Source organism: Aquila chrysaetos, chromosome 4 (genome assembly GCF_900496995.4).
Source record: "Aquila chrysaetos chrysaetos chromosome 4, bAquChr1.4, whole genome shotgun sequence".
In the NCBI taxonomy this organism is placed as follows: Eukaryota; Metazoa; Chordata; class Aves; order Accipitriformes; family Accipitridae; genus Aquila; species Aquila chrysaetos.
The window spans coordinates 56,746,984-56,759,100 of NC_044007.1; the positions used below are offsets into that span (position 1 = coordinate 56,746,984).

At 45.4% G+C, this 12,117-nt stretch overlaps 2 protein-coding genes across 5 annotated transcripts in view; both read right to left on the minus strand.

Moving 5' to 3' along the window:
- Positions 1–11,597, minus strand: part of TWSG1 (twisted gastrulation BMP signaling modulator 1) — a 28,911-nt gene extending 17,314 nt beyond the window's left edge. Inside the window, exons 1-3 of one of the 4 annotated variants that reach the window (XM_030011368.1) lie at positions 11,507–11,597; positions 7,821–7,945; positions 329–428 (exon numbers count right to left, since the gene is read on the minus strand). In XM_030011368.1, the coding sequence (XP_029867228.1) occupies positions 329–428; positions 7,821–7,945; positions 11,507–11,516 (235 nt within the window). In that variant the 5' untranslated portion in view covers positions 11,517–11,597. Of the gene's footprint in view, positions 1–328; positions 429–7,820; positions 7,946–9,247; positions 9,266–9,287; positions 9,536–9,599; positions 9,851–11,506 lie in introns of those variants that run through there. The other 3 variants (XM_030011369.2, XM_030011372.2, XM_030011370.2) reach the window with 3 other exon arrangements.
- The window catches only part of ANKRD12 (ankyrin repeat domain 12), a 68,367-nt gene continuing 67,845 nt past the window's right edge, over positions 11,596–12,117 (minus strand). The window contains exon 14 of the transcript XR_005932166.1: positions 11,596–11,727. The gene's annotated coding sequence lies outside the window, so the exon portion shown is untranslated. The remainder of the gene's footprint in view (positions 11,728–12,117) is intronic.

Genomic DNA, 12,117 nt, shown 5'->3' on the forward strand with positions numbered 1-12,117 from the left:
CCATAAAGCAGGTGCTGCATAGTTTCCTCAAGATGACAACTCAAAAAGGAGTTTATGTTTTAGAGACAAAATTAGTAGTCAGTTATGATGACATTAACCAAGCAAAATCTGGATTACCGCCACTCCCCACTCCATAGAGCAGATACAGCCTTCAAATGTTTGGTTCTCCACAGTTAATTTATTCAGTACCCACAGAATGAGCTGTAAGATGTTTAAAGCACAGATTCTGGCCCGATATTTTACTTCTATTCTAAGAATGTGAGCTCAGCATGTGGCAGGAGGAAGCAATTTAAAAAAAGAAGAAAACCCCAAAGAAATGCAAACTTACCAACACAGTCACAGCACTCATCCCAAAGTGTGCCCAGGCAGAGCATGCACTCCTTACAGCAGGAACAGTTCCCTTCCCCAGGGCGGCACTGACACAGCTCCTGAAAACAACAGAACCTCATTACACCGCAGCAATCCCAGATATAAAATGCTAACACAGCAGAACAATTCTTCCTCAAGCTGCAACTCAAGCTACGGCATTAAAAAACTTAGTACACTAATATAGCGAGTAAACGGTAAAACAGTTCCAGCCAAAGAACCAATCTTAGTTTACAAAAGGATCTTTTGCAAGGTTTTTTTTTTTAAAGGTGAAATTCTAAAGACAAATGTGAAGTCAAGAAGCATTTAAAAAGAGAAAAATGTTATTCATGGGAAAGGTGTGTGCCTTTCTATGTATGCCTCAATCTACAAGTTCTTTGAATGTTTTTCCCATCACAACAGGAAATTCAAAGAAGGAAGTTTCTTTATATATAAATAGTGCACATATGTTGTAATTTAGTTAAAAAAAAGGAAGTTATTATAAGCAGCATATGCATACTCAAGAATATACACATCATCTACAATCACACCTATTCGGGGATTCTAAAAGGAACTTATTTGGTTAAGTCACCTGACCACAGAATTTTGTGCATCTCTGAATGCTTGTTACACATTGCTCTCCACCTGCAGTGTTAGTGACCAGATTATTTTTTTCCCTCCAGGTCCAGCTGATTCATTTTTGCTATTACGAAAACAACCCTCCACCTTCTCCCCCCCCCCAGATCACCACCTTGGGATACTTCCAAGATTTCTGGAGCCTCTAGAAAGTGAAATGGTATACACACACATTTTTCTTTAACCATTATTAAGCTAAAAAGATGGAAAAGGCATGGAAGCAAAAAGACAAACCTCTCTCTTCATATTACCTAAACCTGAAGGCACTGTTTTAGCAGTCCAGCTGGAGACATACACTTGTGGACCTCGCAGCACAGAAATAGACAACATGGATGAAGGAAATCTAAAGACCAGGTGGTCTCTTTCCCCTTTAGCTCAAATCCACACTATTAATTCCAGTTTGGCTGAAAGACTGTGGCTACATGACAATAATATATGGGCTTGAATCATGCTGTAGTGTAGAACGTGGACAGTCATGAAGTCACATTGGTTGTCCTGTCTAAGAATTTGGTTTTGATGATGTCTGTCTAACTATCACATTACGCTCAACTGGTGAGAAAACAAAATCCTGTTACTGGAGACACTGACCACGGGATCCTACCCACCCCCAGCTTTACTGGAAGAGCCATTGGCAAATCTCTGCTATGCACCAGACCAGGAAGATGACACCCATCCCCACTCTTTGATCCCATTCTCCACAGACAGGGGAGAGACATACCGTGGCGTGGGCGGGAGACACACACAGACAGGAGAGAAGGGCAGGAAGATGGTTTGGCATGATATTCTCCTAACCTGGAGTCACTACCTGAGGCTCCAACTCAGCTAACCACAGCTGGGTCAGGGACACCACACCTTACAGGCACACACAAACATCACCCACAGAGTCCTTCTGTAGCACCTTAGGAAAAAGCCAAGGGGGCAAACCTCCAATTTTTAAGTAATTCTTTGCCTGATTTCGTTAAACATCAGGTAAAGAAGAAAGGAGGCGTTTTTACAGCAAACATCAGGAGTGCACTTGCTAGGCAAGGCAAGGCACAGAGATGCACCTGATCATGTATGACTCCCATTCTATCTTTATTTTGCAATGTTGGCAACTGCAAATGCCTGCAGCCTGTTGAGTTGCACAGGGATCACCTCTCTCTTGCACCAACTCACGCGGGCCCACAGAAGACTGAAGAGTGCATTTCAGAGGGTGAGGCCAAGGTGAGGTCTGGCTGAGAACAGGGCTTAAGAATACAGCAAATGAAGCTTCAGGGCTCCCAGTTCTGGACTAAAACTGAACAAACCCCCAAACCTGCTGCGGATGTGCTACAATGTATTAATGCAGTACAAATTCATTAATCTGTTATTTCTCCATTCACTTCATCCCAGATCACAGATCTTCTTGAAGCCAGCAAAGAAACCAAATTCACAAACTATTGCATGTTCTACCTAATACTGAGAAATGCTGTTGCCTCTGCTGAGTGATCGAGTGTGAACTCCTGCTCCACATGCATTTCTGCAGTATGCAGTCTTAGTAAGTCTTGATTTTTTATTTACAGATTGGAAAATTACCAAGATCTTTTACTTTTTCATCCTCAAAGTTTAATAATGTCACCTATTACTATGCTGTTTCCAAGTGAAAGATGAAAAACAGGCTCATTAATGAAATATACAATTTTTTCCACAAGAGGAGACACCACAAACTTAGGAAGATGACTTATGTGAATGAATGACGCATTTCTAAAATATTTATCTTAGCATTTGATAAACAGATTGTGTCAGCCTTGAGAATAAAAAGCCCGAATAAAACAACTTTAAAAACAACCATAAGTACTGTTATCTTGGCCAGAGAATATCATTAATACATACTAGCATTAAAAATATCCTATATATTTTTTTCTTCAACAGCAAAACTGGGCAAATAACTTCATACTTATTAAAGACATTACAACAGCAACAAGCCAGTATATGGGAGGAGGCGATTCTCCATAAACTATTAAATGTAATGTATGAATCAAAGCCAGAAAATTCAAGAAATTTAAGTTGTTTCAGTTTTACAGATTGCACTGTGTGAATCTAAGAGAAGAGTATTCTCACTGAATTAAATGTAAATTATACATTTGCACCATAATAAAAAAATGCTGCTTAGCGCTGATAGATGTGAGCACTAGCTTGGGATAGCATCACTATACCTACCAGTCTTTTAACAACTTCATTTTTATAGGAAGGGCTTATGAGCAGTGTAATTTTTTATTTTATTTTCTATTTTAATTTTTTACTTACTTTTTTTTTTTTTTTACTTGGAGGGGGAGGAGGGAAGAAAGAGCAACCTAATTAGTCTTCCGCACAGTTCTCCAGCTCCCTCCTTCTCACAGTTCGACTGTCTCTTCAGGGCAATAACTGTATGTTTTTCCATATATGTGTTTGCACGTACATGGTTTCCTTAACCACTCTTGAGTCCTTCTGCCTGACTCATCCACACTGGATACTTGCACAGGATACATCTTTTTAAAAGAATGCTTACATGAGACATGGGTGAAGCAAGGCAGAATGAGAAATGTTCCTTGTTGATAGCTGGGGGTGGTGAGGCGTCAGTGGAAGAAAATATTACTCATAAGTCAACTTGGCAACCTCCCAAGCTGAACTACTGAAGGTGCATCGGAGAATGTATTTTGCTAGGCAAGAAATAAGCATCTCAGTCTAAAAATACAGCATTAAATAGGAAGCAGGCATGTTCGTACAATAAAGATACTTCTGCTCCAGAGAGCAAATAAAGATTTTTACAAGGTATTTAACATCTGCATTTTTTCAAAGCTTTCTTGAAATGACAGAGACTATTTTCTCAGTGCAGTGAGAAACAGGACCTGAAGGCATTGGCAACATCTTTGTGAACTGGAAGGGGGAGTGAAAGAAAAAGAGCTAATGTTTTTTCCTAGAACAGTTTAATAACAGAAAATCTCCTGGAAGCAAACCAGCCAGAACTGTTTTGTTAACCCAACTGTGTTATGTACTACAGCTAAAACATACACACTAAAAGTAATTTTTGAATGCCTAAGCCCTGAAGTTAAGGAGTGGTGCTTATTTCATACGACAGGGCTAAAAAGCCTTGGAAATCCTTTCAAGCTGACAAGTTTGTACACAAGATTAACAGGAGGCAAAGGCAAAGATGAAGAGAGATTTTAGTTGGAACGATACTGCACCAGCTGAGGTAACTGCAAGCATGTAGCGTTCTGGACAGAAAACACTGTATTCTCCACAAAACAGCCCCTCTTTAGAAGGATCTGAAATCCATGCCTGAACTATAGCACCATTTGTTTCCTACACACAGCAGTAGTTTAAAGAGCTGTTGCAGATGAGACAGCAAAGCTCAGCTTCAGCACAACACAGACATACCACCGAAGCCTGACTACTGCAGGTAGCTCTGCACCACAAGAGCCAGCCTGGGACTCACCTCAAACCTGTTTGCTATCAACAACTGTGGGAACATCCTATCCTAGAGTTTTCTGCCTTTAAGGATTTCCTCCATGTTCCAAGGACACAATATAGTCCTCCACTCTGCCCAGCGAGCATAACTGGCCTTCTCATCTCCTCCACACATGGAAACATCACAACAACCCATGCACCCAAGTCAACAACAGATGTGCTAGAATACACACATCGTGTGCAACCAGGGCTCGGTGGCCTACCTGAAAAGCAAAGTAACGGTCAGTTATTGACTTCAATGCCGCAGTCCCAGAGACATGGGAAGGAGCTACATCCAAAGCCTTCAAGGAAGCTAATTTTGTGGTCCTAGTCTGCCTACATTCCCAAGTCTTATCCACAACTCCTTCAGCAACTACAGGAAGCCACAAAGTTTTTTTGTGAAGGCTAAGCTTATGCAGAGAGATGCCTCAAGCTATTTTCTTACAGGTCTTTGCTTACAGAAAGACAAGAAGTAGACTACGAGAGCACCAACGAAGCTAGAGCCTCAAGATGTACAAGGAAAGCTGAATGCATGTGAGTTGTTGATCTCATGCTCTGTTCTAACAAAATAAATATTTATGTAGGGACCACCCCTAAGCAAAGCAGCTCCTAAGGAGTGGCAGTAATGACTGTACTGACTTCTAGCCACACTGGCAAAAATATTTATGTTAACCGTATGCTTTTTGAGAGAGCAGGTCTTTTGTCTCATTATGTCTCTAAGACAGGCAGCCTCACTTTCTGCACGCAAATGCAGATGACAAACATTCACATTCTGTTTGCTCCCCCAGTTGTCTCCAAGTGACATTATCTTGGTTTCAAGCCACGGATTTTACTGAACTAGAACAGTTTTAAAAATAGGTTAGGGAAAAAATATCAGTCATGCGATAGTCAAGCAAACTCACTCAACACAGTATTTTATTTTTAAGTTCAGATTTCTCCAGAAGAGTTTAGAGGGGAAAAAAACCCATGGATATATTCTACTTGTATACCTACCCAAGAAATAACATGCACTTCACATACCAGTGCAGCGCTTCTGCCACAACAGTCCTGAAGTTGTTTTTTTTTTTTTTTAAAAAAAGCCAAGAAGAAAGATGACAATTGCTTCAAGGCAAAGCTTTAGGAGTCTTCATATCCACAATCAGAGTAGGCTGACCTGATCTGTTCTTCTACAAAGAATGAATACTGACTGGTATGTCAGGCCTGTTTGCAGGAACAGAGCAGCCAGACAGTGAAAAGGAGCAACGGCATTCCCCTGTAACCGTACACAATTCACGTGGCCTGGGTTACTTTAGGGTCTTGGGAGAATTGCATACAATTCTGATTTTAGGGAAAAGGGATTCCACATCACCTGTACAAAGTAAGAGAGAACACACCTACAACAAGTAAAGTGCTACAGGGGTCTGTGCATCCACAGGGCTGCGTCGCTACAGAGATGCCAACATTAGCCAAGTAAAGCACAGTTGTGCGAGGCACCTCCATGCAGTGCTGAACCTCAGCCACCTTATTCCCAGCCGAGGAAGGACTCCGGCAGCATTAGCTCCACTTCTCCTGGGCTGTACTCTATTCATACTAGTTCATAAAAATAAAGTTTAAATGCTAGGTGTCTCAAGCTTGACTCAATAAAAGGTAAGTGATTACTTGAGAAGGAGATGTCTGTGCTTTCATGGATGGTGGACTCCATCAGTGACACAGGAAAAGGAGACAATACATCTTCCCTGTTTTCCCCTTCATCTGGACCAACAGCTTTCCCCTGAATTAACAAATTAGTAGCACTGCACTTGCTAATTAAGTGCCTCGTACATCCAAGGCCACAACTAGCATCTTACTTTTTAAAGGTTTCAAGCCTTGAGAGGTGATTTGAAAAAATGCAACAGAAAGAACTTGTAAGTGCATCAGTTTGTCACAGTGCGCAATGCCCAACGCCCAACGTACCAGCAAAAACACTGGCATTGTCGTTGAAAAGATAAAAGTCAAAAGCCTCTTTTTCTTTCTCCCGTATTTAATAACTCCACAGACCATGGTGGGGCTAGGAGAACCAGCAATTTTTATTTTTTTTTAAAGCAATGGCAATGCAGAAACCAGAAAGACGACAGTTCAGCCTACAGTCAGTCTTCATTCCACAGGATGGATTTTTGAATCTGACAAGTATTTTTATTTGTAAACCAGACAAATTTTATACGGAAGTAAATGAAATGAAGTAAATGTGGAAATGCTTCATGCCACTTCTGTATCACTTTTTAGACTGTGATCATACACTTATAGTAAGCATACTAGCACGTTACCGGCATATGATATTTCTGCTCTTTACTATTGCATTTCCGATCTACAAAGAGGCAGCAAGAAACAGTTTCTTTTAAGGAAGCTGCAACTGACCACATGAAAGCTCCTTTTTTCAATATGGAGTCAAGAAGCATGTTCAATACACCATTAGTAAATAAATACTTGGTAGTTACCAAACTGCTTGCAATTTTGCTAGAAAAGGCACTTTTGTTCTGCTGCACACCATACCTCTTAACTCCTGCTATAAGACGAGCAACCTGGTCTCAGTCTGATTCTTTCACTACAGACAAGACATACAGTGGGTCAAAAGCAGCATCTGGATTTGAGTTTAACAGCCATTTCCTACCAGTTCAACTTATAACTATTTGGTTTGGGGTTTTTTTAGGTAGACCCACATGCTTTCAGAGCTTGCTCATTACCATTAGTAGCCATAGGTCCCTCCTGATCAAAAAACTTTTCCAAACGCACCTCATGACTCTAAGACAAGTTAGGTCCCTACTCATGTTAGCTCTCTCACATGGGTTTTTAGGCATCGTTTAATCGACTGTACAAACTTGGTATTATGGCAAGCTTCAGGCATCAACTACTGACCCTCTGCCTGGGCCAGGGGATTTAAGAAAGTGGACAGATTGCAAGTTAAGGGGAACAGATAAGGGGAACATCTCAGGCAGATATGGAAACATTGTAAGCACATTTGAATTTCTGGTATTGCAGATGTCTTTAAAAAAACCAATTGTTACCCACAGAAACCTTTCTAATAAAATGTCTGTTTTAAATTGCTGCTTGTTCATAATATCACTAATAAAGAAGAAAGAGGCTGAAAATTAACAGTGTGACTGATAGTGGCTTCTAACCATAACCCAGCAATCACAATCCTCGACTTGAAAATGCTTCCATCAAAAAAAGAAACATGCCCATATACACATACACTTAATATTATCCATAAAATGGTTGTTAATCTGCATTTATACGTGCAGGAGACCAAATTAACTTCTTTAAAAAGATACTATTTAACATAAAATAACGGTTATTTTTATCACTGGATCTTTTCAAGACACAGCTTCAGAACTGTTTCTTAAATGCTTAAAAGCAAATAAAGGAAACACAACTCGTACCTGTATGAGGCATTTACTGACATCGCTAGCACAGAGAGCCTTATTGCAGCCTGTTGACGACTGGATCCACAGCAGGAACAGAAGGACAGTGACTGTGGGCGCTGTGATGTACTGCCTCATGTTTCCTGCAGGTGAGCAATTTTCACAAGTACTTAGATGTTACATAGGCTTTCAATTCAATCACAAAGTTGTTGACTTCTTTTTTAAAAAACACAGACACCAACATTTAAAAAAAGTACCGGAGACTTTGAACGACATGACTTTCAAGAGCCACGCAAGTGACTGAAGTCAGAGACGAGCATCTGCTACTTCAAACAGACAGAAGAACTGAGTTTGTTCAAAGCATTCCACCTTTCTCCCTTTGTGAAAACAGAGCTTCTCTGCAGGTGGTATTTGTTACAAATATAGCATGATTAGCAGTGTGCCAGTGAGTTCTTACTTGTGCTTAGCATGCAAAGCCAGTCAAAAGAGGACCCTATTGCCCTAGGCACTGTACCAATATATAATAAAAGGCAGCCCATGTTTGGGCAAGCTCGCAGTGAGCCTGTATTGTTCTCACAAGAGAAAAAAAAATGCTAATGGGGCACTGGGTTTCTTTCTTTCTGTATCTAAAAGTGATCTTCTGCTTTATGAACTCAAAAACCCCCACCCCTCAATTAGCAGCATCTTAACATAAAAAAGTAGAAAAACAAGCCAACATGTAAACAAGGCATGACCTGGACATTTAAAGCCTATGTCAGATAAGCCTTTCTTACAACGGTTATTAAATGCTTCTTGCTGCCTTGGGCGCACCACCATCTGTACTTACACAGGATTGGGAGGGACGACACCCCCCCCCCCCGCAAAACCCGGGGGCACGCATGGAGAACACGGGATCTTTCCCCTCAGGAAAGGGTCACTGCTTACTCCCCTCGCTACACAGAGCAAAGAAAGTTTCCCTTCAACTAGAGACGGTCCAAACCCACCGGGTGTTGCATTCCGGTAGGCCAGGCGCAGAAGCCAAGGCAAGCAAGATGCTCGGCTGGATGAGCGATCCAGGCGTGTTTTAGCACCGCACTGTTTCGACAGCGGGCCGTGCTCGGCTGTTACATAAAAGGCTCCTGAGAAGCTGAGCCGGAGCGATGCCATTTCCACGAGCACCCCGCTTGGATGCGCTGGCGCCCCGGGCTGACGGCGCACGTCCCCCTTCCCCCGGCTCCCCCCCTCGCCGTACTTTCGTTTCACCGGCCGCTGCTTTCCCAGACTTTTATTCGGCGTCCCCGCGTCCCCAGGGCCACGACCCCTGCCCGCCGCCCCTCCGCTCCCGCAGCCCGCCCCGGCGGCACCGGCTCCCCCCCAACCCCGCCTCAGCATCGCTCTCCCTCACCGCCGAGCTCGCAACCTGGGGCGGAAGAGACCCAAAAACCCGCTCCGGCCGATCGACTCACGCTCGGGTGCCCCTCCCCGCCGAGGCTCCCCGCCGCCTCCCGGGAGGCCCCAGCCCCAAAGATGGCACTGCCAGGGGCCCGGGAGGCCGGTGACAGGGAGCGCACCCCCCTCCCGAAGCGGCCCGGGGCAGGCGGAGCGCCGCCGAAAGCCGCCCCTCCCGGCAGCGGGGGGCCCGGCCTTCACCTCCTCCGGCCGGCAGGCAGGCAGCGGGGCGGCTGCGCCGAGCCGCACCGAAACTTTCCTTCCACAAAGAAGCAGCCGCCTCCCCCCCGGCCACTGGCTCCATCCCGCCGGCGCCGCCGCCCACACCTCTCCCTCCGCGCCCCGCCGCCCCGCCGGCGGCTGGCTCACCGGACGGCGCCGCGGCCGGGCACCCCCCGCTCCGCCGGCGGCTCTCGGTGCTCCGGAGGCGGCGGCGGAGGAGGAGGAGGAGGCGGCAGCAGCAGCAGCAACCGCGCGCCTCGGCCCGCTGCTCCCCCCTCGGCCGCAGGCAGCGCGGAGGCGGCGGCGCGGCCTCGCATCGCCCCGCCTCGGGGCACCGTCAGGCACCAGGACCCTCCCCTCGCCGCCGGCAGCGCGCCCCGGGACCCTCCGCCCCGGCGGGCGGCGGCTGCGCGGAGCGGGGTGGGGGGCAGGGGCCGGCGGATGGGTGCTTCGTGCTCGACGCTGACTAGCGGGGCGGCAGCGGAGGGGCGAGGCGGAGGAGCCTGCTTCTGGAGGGGCTGCGAGGCGGCGGGAGGGCGCTTCTTGCGGCGGGAGGGGCTGAGCATCCCCTCTCCAACGCGAGTGCGAGCAGGGGAAAGCTCGGAGGTCTGGTGGGGCGAAATGTCAGCCCAGGGGAGCTGGGGAGGGCGGAGTAGGGCGCAGGGGTTTCGCGGGGTGGCTGGTGCGGGAAGGGCAGGACGCCTGGGGAAGCACCCCCGCACCAGAGGGCTGCGGGCAAGGCGTGTGAAAGAAGAAAGAGAACTGGGGGGCAACCGCCGCTGGAAGCAAGCGGGCTCTGCCGCTAGAGGCAGCCTCCTGAAGCGCTGAAGGGGAGCTCAAGCTTTGCGATAAATTGGCAAAAGCTGTCCTGAGAAAGAGCCGGCGGCGGAGGGGCTGCGTCCCGCAGCCGCTGCCGGCTGGGGGAGGGCAGGGGCAGCCTTTGATGAAGAAGGGACCCTGGGCTTTCGGACAGCCTCGTTCAGGATCTCAAAAACACCGCTGCGTGGGTAGTTTATCCTCCTACATGTCAGTCTCCAAGGGACAAAGGTAACAAGTTGGTCCCTAGAAGAAAAACGCCGGAGGAACCCGACCGGGTACCCAGAAACCCAGAGTAGCCCTCGGGCTTCCCAGAAGACGGCTAGACTCCCGCGAGGGAAATACAGCCTTCTCCCCAACAAGTTATTAGTGTATTTCATCTCATCCCTCCTTCTCCCCTCCCAACTCACACCGCTTTGTTGAGGGAAATCCACAGCAGGGTGTCCTTTAACAATACACTAGGTGTCATCCCACAGAGTAAACTTTAAAAAAAACCCACGACTGCAACAAACCCTGACTTCAAATCAGACAAGCCAGGAGATCATTGTCTAACGGACCAAAATGTATGGACAGTCCCCCTTCTTTGAGCAACTAAATTTTTACTAAGCAGTTGCAATTGAAAACAACAGAAATCTGTTTCACAGACCCTGGTAATAGGAAATCATCTCTCCTTGTAAAAAAAAAAACAGGATAACCCTAAGAAACATCTGTCTTCAGACCTCTTGTAAGATAGGATACTGCCAAAGTATTTTTAAATTGTCACAAAAAAATGTTTCTGCTGATAATTCCAGAGGATGAACTTTGTTTTACAGTAAACACACTTCAACCCCCACCCTCTTCCCACCCCTGCGAGACCCACAGGGCTGTTCCTGCTGCCATGCAGGGCGCAGAACCGCCATGGCACCCCAACGCCATCCTGCTCCCTGGTTGGTGTTACTGCTGTTGCCCCAGTAGACTGTGATGCCCTTGCCCTTTCCGAGTATGCACTGAGGTACCAAGTTCCAGCTATAAATCCACTCAGTTGTCTCCTCCATCCCAAGTATTTTTGTCACCCACTTCTTTTCTAACAGTCAACACTCCTGCAACCCCGTTTATATTTTCTGTTCTTTATGAAATACTCTTTAATTATTCATATCTCCTACTTCAAAAAGTCTGTATTAGGTTCTCCCACTTCCAAATACATATGCTACTTTTTACCACTCTAAGTATCTGATGGAAGTAAACTCATACCCACTTACTAGTTAACATCTTGCAGCTTTATCCATTTTTTTCCTCGTCTTTTCAAGCAGATAACACAGATTTCTGTATTATTTTAAAATTTTACAGCTACTTTCAGAAGAATATTTTACTTTCAGAAGAATATCACATTTGCATTTTCCTCAGTACATCTTCAATTCTGAGTGAAGTCAGGAAGATATTCCTATATAAGAGCAGGAACAATTTCTCCTTCCACAGGTACCTAACAAATTAAAAGTGGAAAAAAAGTTACAGGGCAGGAACTACATACTAATTGGTTTTACTATGCTTGAGTTACTGTTACTTTATTCTTGACTGGAACTAGAAGTGATGCGCACATGGGAAGGAGCCTACTGTCCATACAGTCTCTTGTTCAATGCCTGTTTGCTCTTCATCACAAGGCACCCTGAGCATTCATACAAGCATAAGGAGTAAGTACTCTGCAAAAGTTCACCTAGTAATTAAAAATCAGTTCAAAACATGTACTTTAAATCTCTTTTCCAGGTAACCAGGTCGCTTGCCTAAGCCCCATTTCTTTCAGAAGTAATTTCACAGACATCAGATCCCAAGTATTCTTGAATAATTTATGGACTAGAGGGTAACTTTCATGAGT